At 31.7% G+C, this 17984-nt stretch overlaps 1 protein-coding gene and 1 long non-coding RNA gene across 2 annotated transcripts; one reads left to right on the forward strand and one right to left on the reverse strand.

Moving 5' to 3' along the window:
* The first annotated feature begins 2868 nt into the window (after nucleotides 1-2868).
* LOC139481433 (sigma intracellular receptor 2-like) lies at nucleotides 2869-8338 on the forward strand. Its single transcript, XM_071264761.1, has 3 exons — nucleotides 2869-3038; nucleotides 7133-7277; nucleotides 7944-8338. Exons 1-3 carry the CDS (start codon nucleotides 2922-2924, stop codon nucleotides 8192-8194), a joined length of 513 nt encoding a protein of 170 aa, XP_071120862.1. The 5' UTR covers nucleotides 2869-2921; the 3' UTR covers nucleotides 8195-8338.
* Nucleotides 8339-15305: 6967 nt separating this feature from the next.
* Nucleotides 15306-17399, reverse strand: LOC139481434 (uncharacterized). Its single transcript, XR_011654619.1, has 3 exons — nucleotides 17164-17399; nucleotides 16741-16793; nucleotides 15306-15390 (listed from the first exon to the last, which is right to left on the reverse strand). It is a non-coding gene; the product is annotated as an uncharacterized lncRNA (long non-coding RNA).
* Nucleotides 17400-17984: the final 585 nt, after the last annotated feature.

Below are 17984 nucleotides of genomic sequence, written 5' to 3' on the forward strand. Positions count from 1 at the left end.
CTTATGAATGTAGATAAAAGTAGATGTATGATTATAACCAATGAGGCAGTAACCCAACTACGCAAATATCCAAAATATAGAATATAGAATGATGTACTGGTAAGGAACACAAATCGTTTATGTTATCGGTGATTGTCTTTCCCTCAGTAGGCATGTCATTTTACGTTGGAGATGATTTCAAAGTAATGAAATTGGAATTAATAACTAACATACCGGTATCACGAAAAATACATTAATATAGACAATCCTTCTCTGAAAGTTTTACTTTTCTCTGGGAGTCTTACTTTTATTGAATTAATAAACATGTGAGTTGTAATAAATGGAATATAACAGAGCTATTTTAAACACAGTATGTTCTTGAGAGGGCAATTAATGTGTTGTTGAATGGAGTTATGACTTATAAAACACGAAAGTAGGCGTCGTCCTTGTGATATTCATTGCTTATTGGTTTTCTCTCTCAATGTTTTCATTTTTATCTTAAACATATACATTATACAGCATATTTACAGCTTCTTGTGTAATAACATATATCTATATATATTTTCACCATACATATCAGTCCTCGTTAAATCGAGTTCGATCAAATAAACAGAACTACGTAATAGCACTACATGCATATTTTGACAATTAATATCTCTTCAGTAGTATCTGAGGAAAACATAATTGAAAATCAAAAACCTAATATAAATTCGTTGAAGAGCTTTTAAACCAAATGGACCAACAGTAAAGCCAAATTCGGACCGAGGATCAGAGCTATGCCTAAGAGAGACAATCTTTGATTAAAAAATATTTCAAAGTTCTCTACAACAAATTTGAATAAAAACATATTAGTATGTTCATACCTGTACCGAAGTATTGGCTATTTTGCTGGTGTTGCCCTAGAATTTAAATTTATAGTGCAAAAAGATACGACAACATTTCATTGAAAATGGTAAATGAATGTACATTTTCAGCTACTAATTGACAAATGAAATTTTTAAAATCTCGGATAAATACTTAAGGATGTACTTAGGTGAGGTTTTGGAGTTTATGTCAAATGTTCGGAGTCCTTGGTGTTTTTCCATACAATACAAAGTAAAATATTTTGCCCCCATAACACCCATTTATTTTTTCATATAAGACTAAATAGCTCATAAAGGTCATTTACCAAAAGTTTAGAAGACCCAAATAATACCAATGCAAATATAAGGTAAATGTCCTTAAAGACTACTCTTCCAGCTTATAGTATCAATTTTAAATTCTTGATTTATTATTTTTCACCTAAGTACATCCTTAAAGTGAGGCAGTTTCTTTCAAAGGTAAAATTTAGCCCAGCAATTTGCATGAGCCTACAAAGAATATAAGAAATAGTTGACGTTTGATTGAATCATCTATATATAAAGGAGGACTGACACCCTATTGTTGCTATGACAAAATTGATGATTCTATCCAGTTCCTTCTTCTGCTTAGTACATGTCTGCCATTTATTATACTCTGTTAGCCACATTACATTACAATCGTTCAACGACGTATGTTAGCAAAGGGACCAAAATACCACGTGAAAAAAAATGAATGTTTCCCGGTGTTTGTTCTTTCAACAACTAAATGGTCAGTTAAATAAAGTATAGTCTTTTATCATACTTTCATGCATATGTTTTTAATAAATTTTATATGCTGCTAATTAAATGCCATAGGTACTGCCGTTGTATGAATAAATTCTAAAATGGTATGTTTTGTAAATTCCGCAAGTCACAGTGTCAATGGCAAAGCTTAAGTTATTTCTCGTTTTGGCTGTTCAGTTTAGTCCTTTATATTTGTATAGCTCTTTATATCCTCGGCTTACAGGATATTTGTCTTTTCAAAGTTCCTGCTATTGGTAAATCTTAAAAAAAAAATCATTGAAGACAGGAAAATTGTTACGTTTTATTTTTATTTATGCATACAGAGCGTTTAACCATGCATAAAAATGTAGATTAACAAAAATACTTTTATTATATATAGAAATGCAGCAGACGTTCATTCAATTACTAGGGCAATGGATGGACTACTGATATTATTTATAAAGGATGCGAATAATAGACACCATTACAGCCTGCATGCACAGATTGTTTGTTAGCATTATGGAGTTGTCTATATTGTTTCTTTATCCTAGAATGATATCTCCAAGAGCGCTTGATGGTTTAGCTAGAACTATATCAAAAATCATTTAATTATCAGGTTTGCATACAAAAACATAAGACCATATGACTCGGGTAAAACATAAACAGATGAATCAGTAATTTTAAAGCACAAAATATTGGCAATACAATTGAAAAGCTAAAAGAAAGAATTATGATAATTTGGGAATAATTGAAATGCCTGCTGTGCTTGCCAGGGTACGTCGTCTGGTAACAACCTTTATTAGGGAAAGAGATAGATCGTTGATACTGATAATTTTCTACTACTATGTAATCAAATAAAGAAAAGTTGCTGAAGAAGAGAGACAATTCAAAAATAAATAAGTTGCAGATTTATTAAACTTTAGCAGTTCACCATTTGTGTATGGAATATATTTTTTTTGCAGAAGGCACGTAATCATCATGATTATAAAATCTTTTTTGGCGATTGATTACTAGCATATATATTTTGAAACTACATATGTATATAATATTAAACATACTCAGTTGTACACCTGTATATCCGTTTATACGTTACTATTATATACCACGTAAATTAATTCATCTATCAATAATAAATCGAAATTAATCATGTATCGAAAATATACAAAAGCAAAACATACATCTCAATGAATAAACAGAATAAATTCGTAATTTTAGAAAAAAAATCGTACCATTTGTATTTTCCGGATCTTTTTAACTTACACAAACCGTCAACGATTTAATATTTATCTTTACTTTCACTTTGTTGTTTGTGTTATTTGTACATTTATATGTTACACAATTATGAAGTTTACATCTATCTTGGACTTTATATTCCTGATATATTTTGTTGTACACATTCCAGTAGCAATATTTTTCGATTCACAAGCAATTTTCCCTAAATGGATTTACCCTGGAGTGGTAAGTACATTTTTATACAAAGCGCATCATGACGGATTTTTACAGTTTGTAATTTGTTTTAAATTTTGTGTTGGTACACATCTTTCTCATAGTATACAAAATTTTCAGAAAAGATCGCCAGTGTAAGGATGGTGGTGGCCTATTGGTTTACGTCAAAGATTCTATTGCAGTTAAAAATAGATCTGATTTATCAATTAATACATTAGAAACTTTATGGTTAGAGGTAGAATTTCCAAAATCTAAACCTTTCTTTATTTGTACTATTTATAGACCACCAAATTCCCCTCAGTCCTGGATAGATCTTTTTGAGGAAGAATTTAATGCAGCTCTTTCAGAAAACAAAGAGATAATTTTAATGGGGGACTTTAATATTGACTTGATAAAAATTGAGAATAAAAAATGGATCAATTTCATAAACAATTTTAATCTTCAACAACAAATTTGCACTGCAACACGTATTTGTGACAAATCTGAAACTCTAATTGATCATATTTACACTACTAATCCTGAAAATATTGTCCATTGTCATGTTCCGTCATATGCTTTAAGTGACCACTATCCTGTATGCTTAAATAGAAAAATCAATATAAAGATAAAAAAAGAAAGTCATATCGAAATAAAGTATAGGTGTTTCAAAAAATTTAATGAAGATGCCTTTTGTACAGACTTACATCAAACCCCTTTTGATATTGTTGAAATGGAAGATGATATTGACATTGCTGTCGACAAATGGTATGAACTTTTTAATCAAGTTATTAACAAACATGCACCAATGAAAACTAAAAGAGTAAAAACATTTAAACAAGCCAAATGGTTTAATGAAGAAATTAAAAATTCCATTCAATATAGGAATATGTATCATTCAAAAAAAGATTGGGTAAACTTTAAAAAGTGGCGTAATAAAACAACGTCGTTAATATTTAATGCAAAAAAGGAATATTACCAAAACGCCATAACTAGTTCCAAAAATAGTAAAGAACTTTGGAATCATATTAAAGAGTTAAATCCAAAAGAAGATAATATTTTCCCACCTAAAATGCAGTATGAAAATCAAACGGTTTATAACAACCAAGATATTGTAAATACTCTTAATGTTCATTTTTCATCCGTAGCTGAAAAACTTATTGGAAATAATACTTCAGATATGGATTTTTCTATGCTACAAAATTTTACTAGTGAAAAATTAAAGAAAACTGAAAATTTTCATTTAAAACTCATTTCCGTTGGAGAGGTGTGTTCTCAACTAAAACATCTTAATATTAATAAATCCGCAGGTTTAGATGGAATTGGTCCCAAATTTTTAAAGCTAAGTGCAGAAATAATATCCCCATCATTAACTTTTTTAATAAACAAAAGTATAACTTCAAATCGTTTTCCGCAAAAATTAAAACTTGCAAGAGTAACTGCTATACATAAAGGAGGACCAAGAGATATTCCCTCAAACTATCGTCCAATTTCTATTTTGAATACCATATCTAAAATTTTCGAAAGACATGTATGTACACAGTTATATGAATTCCTAAACAATAATAAATTGTTACATATCGCCCAGTCAGGTTTCAGACAAGGTCATTCCTGCCAAACAGCGCTAACTAAACTAATTGACGAATGGTTAAAATATTTAGATAATGGAGAAATAGTTGGTACAGTGTTTTTAGATTTCAGTAAGGCTTTTGACCTTATTAACCATGCCATACTTTTAGAAAAGTTAAAATTTTATCATATCGGAAAACATATAATAGATTGGATAAAATCATATTTGTCTGACAGACAACAAGAAGTCCAATACGCTAACATTAAATCTGATAAATCGTTTGTAAAGTATGGAGTGCCTCAAGGTTCTATTTTAGGTCCGCTGTTATTTTTAATATATATAAATGATTTACCACTTCATGTTAAACAATCCAATATGGATTTATATGCTGATGATTCAACATTGCATTTTCATGATAAAAACATTGAAAAAATAAACAGCATATTGCAAAATGATTTAAATGCTATACAATCTTGGTGTAACAATAACAGTATGAAAATCAATGCACAAAAAACTAAGTGTATGAAATTGGGTTCAAAACCAAAACTTAAACAACTATCAGAATTATGCATTACCGTCAACGAAACATGTATTGAGAATGTCCATTCTTTCAAATTACTTGGAATTGACATTGATGAAAATTTAAGCTGGGAAGATCATGTTGATCGTGTATGTAAAATAATCTCTTCTAAAGTATCACTTTTATATAAAATTAAAGTATATTTGCCAATACACACAAGGCAACTATTTTATAATGCATATATTCTACCATATATAGACTATTGTAGTTCAGTTTGGGGAAATTTATTACAAAAAGATTCAGATAGAATCATAAAACTTCAAAAAAGAGTAGCAAGAATTATACTGGAATGCGATATTTCTATTCCATCTAATTTCATGTTTTTTTCTTTAAAATGGCTATCTTTTACCAAAAGAATAAAATACCAGCAATCAATTTTAATGTATAAAATTGTAAATGGGCTAACACCTGATTACTTAGCAATTCTAAATATTGATGATGTGCAACGCCACAACCTACGATCTGTCTCTAATAATGATCTTTTTGTTCCAAGGCCAAATACAAATTTTTATAAAAAATCTTTTCGTTACTCTGCAACCAAAGTATGGAATAATTTACCACTCGAAATAAAAAAATGTCCTAATGTGGAATTATTCAAGAAACATAGTTATAATCATTTTCTTGAAAATTATATGCAAGTCAAATAATTTGTTTTTCTCTAACAAAACTATATCAAATATTGTCATTTATTACCCTTTGTATATTTTAGTGATTGAATTGTTGTATATACTAGTAATATATATTGTAATTTAATGTATCAATGTTAACTGTATGCATGTATTTTGTTTGAGGGCCTCAATGAAAATTAGAATTTTTCTAATTGAGTTACCCTCTTTAAATAAAGAATTTATTATTATTATTATTATTATTATTATAGTAAGGGCGAGAGTTGAGCGTTACCAAACCTGTGTAAAACTGCGTTGAATAACGTATGTTCCTGTCCCAATTAGACAAGAAGGGATCCTGTAGTCCAGTGATTGTTCAACGGTTTGCCATGTGTCGTAGTTGTTTATCATTCATTAACATATATAATACTGTTTTAAATAGACTTTTAATTTTCTATGTTATATTGTATAAGGTCCTGTGTTATGCCGTATTTGTGGGTCGTTGTTATACGTAAGGGAGCTACCATTTGATTTTTAGGGGGGGGGGCTAGGATGAAATTTGAAAAAAATAGGCAGGACAGGAGTTTTGAGTAAAAAAAAAAGGCAGGATGAGACACTTGCAAAAAAAAAAAAAGTCAGGATGACAATTTATGTAAAAAAAGTCAGGATCAACTAAAAAAAAAAAGCAGGACCAAATAGAGTGAAAAATAAAAAGGCAGGACAGAGATTACAACTAAAAAAAAATGCAGGACAAAATTTTTCATCCTAGCCCCCCCCATTAAAATCAAATGGTAGCTCCCTAATTTAGAAGCGGTCGTGTATCTGTTAATGTCATCCTTTCCTTAGAACCTCTGGTAGCTCTGTATCATATATACAAGTAATTTGAACTTTATTGACTTTTATATCATATATTTCCCACCTATTCACATATTTTCAAGCTTTAAAAAATGACCTGTTCAAGGGACACGTCCTATCACCTTTAAGTAAATAGTGCATGTGACTAATATTTGTTGTCTAAACTGCTTGAGGAGGTGACCTTATGGATTTGTATTGCCGAGAGTTTAAAGATTGTATATTTATTGTAGGTGGTAGACCTAATGGATTGGTATTGCCGAGAGTTTAAAGATTGTATATTTATTGTAGGTGGTAGACCTAATGGATTGGTATTGTCGAGAGTTTAAAGATTGTATATTTATTGTAGGTGGTAGACCTAATGGATTGGTATTGTCGAGAGTTTAAAGATTGTATATTTATTGTAGGTGGTAGACCTAATGGATTGGTATTGCCGAGAGTTTAAAGATTGTATATTTATTGTAGGTGGTAGACCTAATGGATTGGTATTGTCGAGAGTTTAAAGATTGTATTTTTATTGTAGGTTGTAGACCTAATGGATTGGTATTGTCGAGAGTTTAAAGATCCGATGATGGTAGAATCACCAGCCTGGTTCAAGTCCTTTATATGTTGTGAAATTTTGTTCCAACTGCCGTTCTTTTTTGTGGCAGTATATGCATTTTTAAAAGGTATTTCTGCCATGTCCATTTTTTTAAATTTATCTTAAATGGACAAATTAGCGATCATAACTGTTTTAACTTTATTTGATAATTTATTATTCTTAATTCTTATGCAGGGGAAATGGTCTAATTTATAAAAAATAAATTTTTAAGATAGGTTAAAAAAGTTAGTGTTAAAAGAAATATCCATAGTTTAAACGCGGAATACGAAGAGAACCCATAAAAATGAACTGATACTTAAAAAGAAATATTTACGTTACCTGCTTGCCCAACACAGAAGCGGGACAACAGGAGACTTTATTTGTACAAGTACAAAACACGTAAAAAATCATATGTTTTCCTGTAATCACTACGACGCATCACAACCGGATAAAGGTTCCCCCCAAAGTAAAGGTACAATGATTACAAACAGTACCTATCCTAATCCCCGTACAGTAAACAACTATTTCCCGCTGATCACTGTACAACTTATCCGCTTTATTTACAAACTATTTTCTCTGAGTAAATAATAATTTATTTGTAATACAGCATTGTGTAAGCTTTTATATGATATACATGATATACTTTTGCAATTGTTCTAAAAAAAATGTCAAACGAATGGTTGAAGGATAAATGAGTAATTAACTATTTAGAAATTGCAAAATTCTTCGTTGAATAGGTTTAATTTCATTTTAGGTATACACCGATGTCCCTGGATACAGAGACCTATGTTGATCTATGCCGCCCACACAGCGACAACGACAATATGCATTTCTTTCCATTTATTTTTACATGACTTCAGCACATCAAAATACCCAGGACCAACGTCAAGAAACGATAGACTTAAATTGTTTGCTATATACAGTCCGTTTTTATTGATTCCTTTGGTTTTGCTTGTAAACTTTGTCTTTCGAAAATTTCCAAAAGAAAAAATGAAGCAGATGTGATTTCTTATTGTAAACAGTTTATAGTATCACTTCATTATGTTTATTTTTATGTTTCTATCAAAACGTGAACATGTAATCATAATTGTTCATAATGAATGCTTTTCAATAAAAGGCCAAAATCTAGCTAAGCATGGATCATTTTTGTTTGTTTGTTTGTTTGTTTGTTTTTCCAGGAAAAATGAGGTCACATGTATTACTTTATTTCAACTACTGCCTTTTTGATGTTATCCACTTTCCGCTATTTCTGGCATGGTTTATAAACCATGTTTACGACTTTGTGGACTCTGTATAACTAGGGAAATATGTTTTTGGTTTCACAAAGTGACCGTATTTTTATTTTTTTTTATGCATTTTCTTAATTACATTCTAAAACAAAATTGCTTTGGTTTACACGATAGCTGATACACTAAATTAATACTGTGTAATTGTTGTTAAGGTAATTGCAAAATGAAACACGCAATTCTGATATTTATGACCTGTACACAATTTAAATGCAGAAAAAAAATAGAAGAACCACAAAAATACTGAACTCCCAGGAGAATTCAGGAAGGAAAGTCCCTAATGAAATGCAATATCAAAAGCTCAAAAACATCAAATGAATGTCAAATGAATATCATTTTCCTGACTTGGTACAGGCATTTTCTTATGTAGAAAACGATGGATTAAACTTGGTTTTATAGCTAGCTAAACCTCTCAATTGTATGACAGTTGCATCAAATTCTATTATATTGACAACGATGTGTGAACAATACAAACAGACATAATAGGTAAAAAGTTTTTTTTTTTTATTAGAAACAGGGATAAAGCAGTCAACTGTGATCTCTGTCTTTCAGTAATGCGGAAAAACTAAGGATTTTCTTATCACAGGCATAGATTACCTTAGCCGTATTTGGCACCATTTTTGGAATTTTTGATACTCAATGCTCTTCAACTTTGTACTTGTTTGGCTTTATAAATATTTTGATATGAGCGTCACTGATGAGTCTGATGTAGACGAAACGCGCGTCTGGCGTACTAAATTATAATCCTGGTACCTTTGATAACTATTTACACCACTGGGTCGATGCCACTGCTGGTGGACGTTTCGTCCCCGAGGGTATCACCAGCCCAGTAGTCAACATTTCGGTGTTGACATGAATATCAATAATTTGGTCATTTTTATAAATTTCCTGTTTACAAAATTTTGAATTTTACGAAAAAAATAAGGATTTTCTTATCACAGGCATAGATTACCTTAGCCGTATTTGGCACCATTTTTGGAATTTTGGATCCTCAATGCTCTTCAACTTTGTTCTTGTTTGGATTTATAAATATTTTGATATGAGCGTCACTGATGAGTCTGATGTAGACGAAACGCGCGTCTGACGTACTAAATTATAATCCTGGTACCTTTGATAACTATTTACACCACTGGGTCGATGCCACTGCTGGTGGACGTTTCGTCCCCGAGGGTATCACCAGCCCAGTAGTCAACATTTCGGTGTTGACATGAATATCAATAATGTGGTCATTTTTATAAATTTCCTGTTTACAAAACTTTGAATTTTACGAAAAAACTAAGGATTTTCTTATCCCAGGCATAGATTACCTGAGCCGTATTTGGCACCATTTTTGAAATTTTGGATCCTCAATGCTCTTCAACTTTGTTCTTGTTTGGATTTATAAATATTTTGATATGAGCGTCACTGATGAGTCTGATGTAGACGAAACGCGCGTCTGGCGTACTAAATTATAATCCTGGTACCTTTGATAACACCAATGGGTCGATGCCACTGCTGGTGGACGTTTCGTCCCCGAGGGTATCACCAGCCCAGTAGTCAACATTTCGGTGTTGACATGAATATCAATAATGTGGTCATTTTTATAAATTTCCTGTTTACAAAACTTTGAATTTTACGGAAAAACTGAGGATTTTCTTATCCCAGGCATAGTTTACCTTAGCCGTATTTGGCACCACTTTTTGGAATTTTGAATCCTCAATGCTCTTCAATTTTGTTCTTGTTTGGCTTTATAAATATTTTGATATGAGCGTCACTGATGAGTCTGATGTAGACGAAACGCGCGTCTGGCGTACTAAATTATAATCCTGGTACCTTTGATAACTATTTACACCACTGGGTTGATGCCACTGCTGGTGGACGTTTCGTCCCCGAGGGTATCACCAGCCCAGTAGTCAACATTTCGGTGTTGACATGAATATCAATAATGTGGTCATTTTTATAAATTTCCTGTTTACAAAACTTTGAATTTTACGGAAAAACTGAGGATTTTCTTATCCCAGGCATAGTTTACCTTAGCCGTATTTGGCACCACTTTTTGGAATTTTGAATCCTCAATGCTCTTCAATTTTGTTCTTGTTTGGCTTTATAAATATTTTGATATGAGCGTCACTGATGAGTCTGATGTAGACGAAACGCGCGTCTGGCGTACTAAATTATAATCCTGGTACCTTTGATAACACCACTGGGTCGATGCCACTGCTGGTGGACGTTTCGTCCCCGAGGGTATCACCAGCCCAGTAGTCAACATTTCGGTGTTGACATGAATATCAATAATGTGGTCATTTTTATAAATTTCCTGTTTACAAAACTTTGAATTTTACGGAAAAACTGAGGATTTTCTTATCCCAGGCATAGTTTACCTTAGCCGTATTTGGCACCACTTTTTGGAATTTTGAATCCTCAATGCTCTTCAATTTTGTTCTTGTTTGGCTTTATAAATATTTTGATATGAGCGTCACTGATGAGTCTGATGTAGACGAAACGCGCGTCTGGCGTACTAAATTATAATCCTGGTACCTTTGATAACTATTTACACCACTGGGTTGATGCCACTGCTGGTGGACGTTTCGTCCCCGAGGGTATCACCAGCCCAGTAGTCAACATTTCGGTGTTGACATGAATATCAATAATGTTGTCATTTTTATAAATTTCCTGTGTACAAAACTTTGAATTTTACGGAAAAACTAAGGATTTTCTTATCCCAGGCATAGATTACCTTAGCCGTATTTGGCACCACTTTTTTTTGAATTTTGGATCCTCAATGCTATTCAACTTTGTTCTTGTTTGGCTTTATAAATATTTTGATATGAGCGTCACTGATGAGTCTGATGTAGACGAAACGCGCGTCTGGCGTACTAAATTATAATCCTGGTACCTTTGATAACTATTGTTATCTTAATCACTATGAAAACAAACAATATAAGCACCAAAAAGCCTTATAGACAAAGCAAAATTAAGAAAAAACTCAAAGACAAAAATATAAAACAGTACTATAGCATAATATCACAATGGCGGGATGTATAAGTACAGAGCCACGTCATATGGATCAAAGAAACACAAAAAGCCATATAGACAAAAAACATAAGCAAAAATGAAAGAAAATAATACAAAATTTATCATAAAATTGAGAATGGAAATGGGGAATGTGTCAAAGAGACAACAACCCGACCAAATAAAAAACAACAGCAGAGGGTCACCAACAAGTCTTCAATGCAGCGAGAAATTCCCGCACCCGGATGCGTCCTTCAGCTAGCCCCTAAACAAATATATACTAGTCCAGTGATAATGAACGCCATACTAATTTCCAAATTGTACACAAGAAACTAAAATTAAAATAATACAAGACTAACAAAGGCCAGAGGCTCCTGACTTGGGACAGGCGCAAAAATGCGGCGGGGTTAAACATGTTTGTGAGATCTCAACCCTCCCCCTATACCTCTAACCAATGTAGAAAAGTAAACGCATAACAATACACACATTAAAATTCAGTTCAAGAGAAGTCCGAGTCTGATGTCAGAAGATGTAACCAAAGAAAATAAACAAAATGACAATAATACATAAATAACAACAGACTACTAGCAGTTAACTGACATGCCAGCTCCGACTGAAAGATTATGATTTCATCATATGAACATCAGGCACAATCCTTCCCGTTAGGGGTTTAGTATCATACCATCATAACATATATGAGAAGAACATAACCCGTGTCATGCCAACAACTGTTTTTAGAATAAATGTGTTTAGTTCCGATGCAAAGACCTTATCAGTGACTCAATATTAACGCCAAAATATGCAATCTTTAATGACTTGACAACAGTATCGTAATTATATCCCTTCTTAATAAGTCTATTCAAAGGTTTTGTAAGTTTCTGAGGTGAATACTGACACCTTTGTGCTTTATAAAGAATATTTCCATAAAAAAAATTGGATGTGAAATACCTGAACGTATTAGAAGTCTGCATGTTGAGCTATATTTACGAATGATGTCTTTATACCGATGATAAAATTTAGTAAATGTTTTGACTAGTTTGTGATATCGAAAACCCTGATGTAATAATTTTTCAGTAATTATACATAAATTTCTCTCGTTAAAATCTAAAACATTGTTACATACACGAGCGAATCGTACAAGTTGAGATATATAAACACCGTAAGATGGCGACAAGGGAACGTCACCATCTAAAAACGGATAATTAACGATAGGAAATGAAAAATCATCCCTTTTATCATAAATTTTAGTATTCAGCTTTCCATTAGTGATATAGATATCAAGATCGAGAAAAGGGCAGTGGTCATTGTTAGTATTAGCTTTATTTAAAGTAAGTTCAACAGGATACATTTCATTAATATACATACTGAAGTCGTCATTATTGAGAGCAAAAATATCATCCAAATATCTAAAAGTGTTATTAAATTTGTTTATCAGATGTTGCTTCGATGGGTCTTTGCTTATTTTTGTCATAAATTGTAACTCATAACAATACAAAAACAGGTCCGCAATAAGTGGTGAACAGTTAGTCCCCATTGAAATTCCGATAATCTGACGATATACGGAATCCCCAAAGCGAACAAAAATGTTATCTAGTAAAAATTCAAGGGCATATATAGTATCAAAGCATGTCCAATTAACATAGTTTTTTTGTTTATTGCTACTAAAAAATGACCTAAAAGAGTTTGAACATATATATTCACATTCTGATTTTTTGAATGCCCATTTAATTAGGTGTGTGATTTTTTTCTTAATGAGAATGTGAGGCAATGTGGTATACAGGGTAGAAAAATCAAAACTTTGAACAGATTCAAAATCACCAATATAAGCATGCAATTTATCAAGTACTTCCAACGAGTTCTTGACACTCCAACAGTAATTTATTCCACTATTTTCGAAGGCCTTATTTGAACAATTTATTATCAGGTTTTTAATTGTACCAAGTGTGCTGGTAAGAAGAATAGACAATTTAGTAGTTGAACAATGGCTTGAAGACGAAATAAATCTATATTTGTAAGGGGTTTTGTGTAGCTTCGGAAGCCAATACATAGTTGGGACTTTCATTGTATTTGGTTCTGCTTGTAAAGCGGTGGCTAAAAGTTTATGTTTGTTACAGATTTCGTTTTCTGAAAATGGAGTCAGTTGGAATGTTGGTGAATTGGTGATTTCCTTTTTCAGAACCTCAATGTAAAATTTACGTCAAACAATAATAATATTATTAGCAGCTTTATCGGCCGTGACAAAAACAAATTCCGTGGCTAGTTCTTTTAGTTTATGTTTGATACGAGAAATAGGTTTATTGTGGTTATTGTTAATAGTAAAATGTTCTTTTAAATGTTGAATACGTATATCAACTATCTTCATTACTGAATTAAAAAAATAGTCCAAAGTTTTTGTAACATTTAATCGTGCCCCAAAGACTTTTTAACACCCAAGCAATATTTGATACCTTATCTGATTAAATCATAAATTTCTGTTATTGCTATGCTCTTAGGAGTAAATCAGTTTATATAGTTTTGAATTTTGATAAGATTTAGTTGATTTCCTCTTAAAATGATTCTTGATGTAATATAAGTAACCAGTATCTAAACGATTGGAAGAACACAACTAAATAAGCGACTGTCGTTGAAAATTTACTGGTTTTAGATATTAAACAAAATTTGTTGTTGTATAAGGTATCATGTGATGTTCTATAGCAGTTTTAAATTCTGCGTTGCATATATTGCGTTGGAAAGATGTTGATTGACTCTTTATAGATGTAAGTAAAAACATTGTCTTTGGTAAATGAACATATCTATCAGGCTGTAGTTTTTTCAATGATTGTTTTAGACTGTTTTATTGTCGCTCTTACTTGTATTGTCTATTTCAAAGATTTATTCAAACTCTTAAATAAAAGTAAACCAAAATACTACACTCAAAGGTCAAAAATTCAAAATGTTGAAGTTCATAGAAACTGGGAGAATAAAAGAGTATTTAGGTGGGGTGTTTATATTATTTATTGATAATATATCAAGAACACTTCAAGACTATCCGGCATTGTAATTGGATTTTGTAATTGTGATGATTCTGCTATATGATAAAAATAAAAATGTAAACATCAACTTACGTATAGAATAATGTAAAATAAATCGTACTGTATTTATCATGGCTTTTTAATTTTTTTTAATTTTCGACTATGAAAATGACAAACGAGAAATAAAAGTGAAAAAAATACTTAATTGAATTGTCCACCCAAACTTCATTGTGTTTAGTGCCTGATGCCATTCTTCGGTTCGAAAAAAAGACTTCTTACAAATGACATCTCAGTATATGTGTATTTGCTTAAAAGTGCAAATGTATATTATTCTTTTCAGTCCTTGCCCATCAGTCAGGATCTATTTATTTTGAAACTATTGCTTAATAGTTTACATGTTAAAGCAAGTTAAAGTTTAAGATTAAGCCACTAACTTCAATGATATTTGGTTTGTAGATGTACTGGCATTTGTAGGTCTCATTGTTCGATCCTATTGACTTAATCATTGTTTATCGACGTTTAAACTTGTATAGTTTATATGTTATTGTTCGTGTTTATGGAAACAACTTATGATAGTAAATTGTAATTTTGTAGTTAGTTATATTTGCATTGTCATGTCTAATTTCCATGAATAATATTTGGCTCTGCACTTTAAATTATAGTTTATGGAGTTTGAATATTTCGCATAATTAACATTACTACTGCCATTTTGCTTTTTTGTGTACGACGAAATTTAATAAAAATAAAGAAATTAAGAGATGCTTTCTTAAGAGTGGACTTATAGGTTATACTTATCTATTTATTAAAAATAAAAATAGATAATATTACAAACCCAATCCTCTGGAAGCAATTATGTTACCCCGTTTATTTGCAGATGTTATATTCAGTGGACTGTTCCTAGGTCTTAGGATATCTAATATATTAAATATACATGAGTTAATAATAAACCATTGCAAAGGTACGAAATTAAATATAGAACCAGATATACATAAGCTTTCTTCAACTGATTTTTATAGTTTTTTTTTATATTTTGGTGTCACAAAAGAGGTTTGAGCGCTCACAAACATGTTTAAAAGTAGTCTTTTTGGAACTGTTCCTATTTATTTTTATTACTACCTGTAACGTCTATGTTTTAACATTTTATTTATATTTTGTCGAAGATCAAACTATTGATTTCGTTGTATGTTTACTTGTTTTTGTTTAAATGTATTTTCGATTGAGTTAATCTATTCCAATCGTTATGTCATAGTTGTTCTTTTAATGTTGTAATGATACACTGCTGTCTCGGTTAGAGTGAAGGATGGCCTCAGTTAAAACTTTTAAACCCACTGCATTTGTATACACGTGTCCTTAGTTGTTCAGTGGTTGTCTTTTGTTGCTGTGATTAATAAGTGTTTCTCGTTTGTCGTTTTTTTAAACACAATGAATTTTACCTGGCGAAAGATACAAATCGGATTAGAAGCGGATTTAGAACGGGTTTATCGGGATAAATTCGCTTGGAAACGCTTCCTGAACAACATCTAATTGTTGTCGTGATTAAAAAAAACTGTTTTTACAAATTTTAATTAAAGTATGAATTTCCATCCACGATTCATAGGATCTTGATCAGACTTTTAATAAATTTTAATCGGGAATGGTCCTGTCAAGGACGGCAGTAAAAATCGTGAATTTGTGACCCCAGCTTGAACGACTTGTATCAATTGGCAGATTTATCCAGTCACCAAACTTTTCATTATTTAGTAAGAGAACATCATCTAATAGTATTTACCAATATCATTTTTTTTAAACAAAGCAGGACCCACTCTTCCAATGTATCTTATAGTTAGGAATGAAATACTTGTGTAAAGTGTAAAAAAAATATATTGCAAGATAAAAAGACACCTGTTGACATGTAAAGAAAAACGCAATTCCATATTTCTTACGAGCAGTTGATTTGGGTTGGAACGGATTTTCTATTGATTGCTTGTTTTAGTTGATCCAAAATAAAAGGACAAATATTAAAGCAAAGAGTTTCTAGTTTTAGTTTTAGTACACCGAATACAAGTTTATTAAAGCTTTAGACGAAATAGGGGGTCAGAAGAATTGTTTTGCGGATAGAATATTAATTTTTTCCAGATGCTATAAAGACTGATGCATTTCGTGCAAGCATATTAATTTCCAAAATACCTTTCGCCACCAAAAAAAATCATATGGTCATCCATCAATCTTCACATTGACCAAACTCTAGCAGGAGAATTGTACCATTTTATACGCTAATATTTACCCTTTTCTTTGGTATACGTGTCTTTTGTTGTTATGAACTGGTTGTCTGTTTGGCTATTTCATGTAAAAAGACAACACAAATCAGTTCGATATTATGTGAACAGTATAGGATACAGAATAAATGTCTTAAGAGGGATTCGTAAAATACCTTGTACGTTTAACTGTCCCTCTGGTATCTTTCGTCCATCTTTTGAACGACTTAAATGTATTACTGGAACTATTGTTTCTATCAATAAAAAGCGACGGAGTGCCAAGCTTAACAAATAATTACCAAAACGACACTACAAAAGAACATAATTTTCCAAAATATTGAAAAGGAAATACTTGTAGGTGTACAATTTGAAGCATCAAAATATTCCACTCTTCAAACCTGTATAACTTCTTAAAGTCTATGACTAAATAAAGCATAGTTTATTTTACCAACCTTTGATCTGTATTATGCACAGAATTGAATAGTTCCTTAAGCGTTGTATATTCACTCTCACATGTCGTCATTCTTTCTGCAAGGCGCCCGTTCTCATCTACTAAATCAGCTACCTTCTGTTCAAGAAGAGCAAGTCGGTAAAGCATTTCTCCATTGTTATATATTTATCTTTTTCCATATACACATAAAAGATGTATCAGAAACAGAAATATATGTTTGTTTTCCAACATTTCCAAATCGTTTTTATCTGATGTAATACAACCAAGATAACCTTATGTAACCCATATAGATAAGCCTTCGTGTAGGCTGTATCAGTACACTGTGCATAACAGTCAACTACCATCAACAACACAGAAGAAACTGGATATCAGGCAAGCAAAGCTGAAAAAAATATATAGCAGCCAATCATATAGCAGTGACATATTTAAGATTTGCTCTTGCTTTTATTGATAATGTCTATACAGTAAGGTAAGTTTCACATTTCGTCAATTTGTTCAATGAATTCAGTAAAAGTAGAAGATATTTTTTTTAATGTAATAGGTTATGTAGCAATGCAGTATTTTGTGGTCTGCTGAGATATAAAGACAGATGAGTTGATACATGTAATATGTAATACTATCAGTTACATGGTATGTTAGTGGCCAAACACGATATATATGGGGTAAGTAAATTCCATTTGGGTTGAGAACGCAGCTCGAATTACAATATGGAATTAATTGCCCCATAAATATCGTATTAGGTCAGTAGTACACCATGTAACGAACTTATCTTACCGACTATCTTCACATGTGGAATTTAAACTAGTCGCCTATCAAAGTGAT

Source organism: Mytilus edulis, chromosome 7 (genome assembly GCF_963676685.1).
Source record: "Mytilus edulis chromosome 7, xbMytEdul2.2, whole genome shotgun sequence".
NCBI lineage: Eukaryota > Metazoa > Mollusca > Bivalvia > Mytilida > Mytilidae > Mytilus > Mytilus edulis.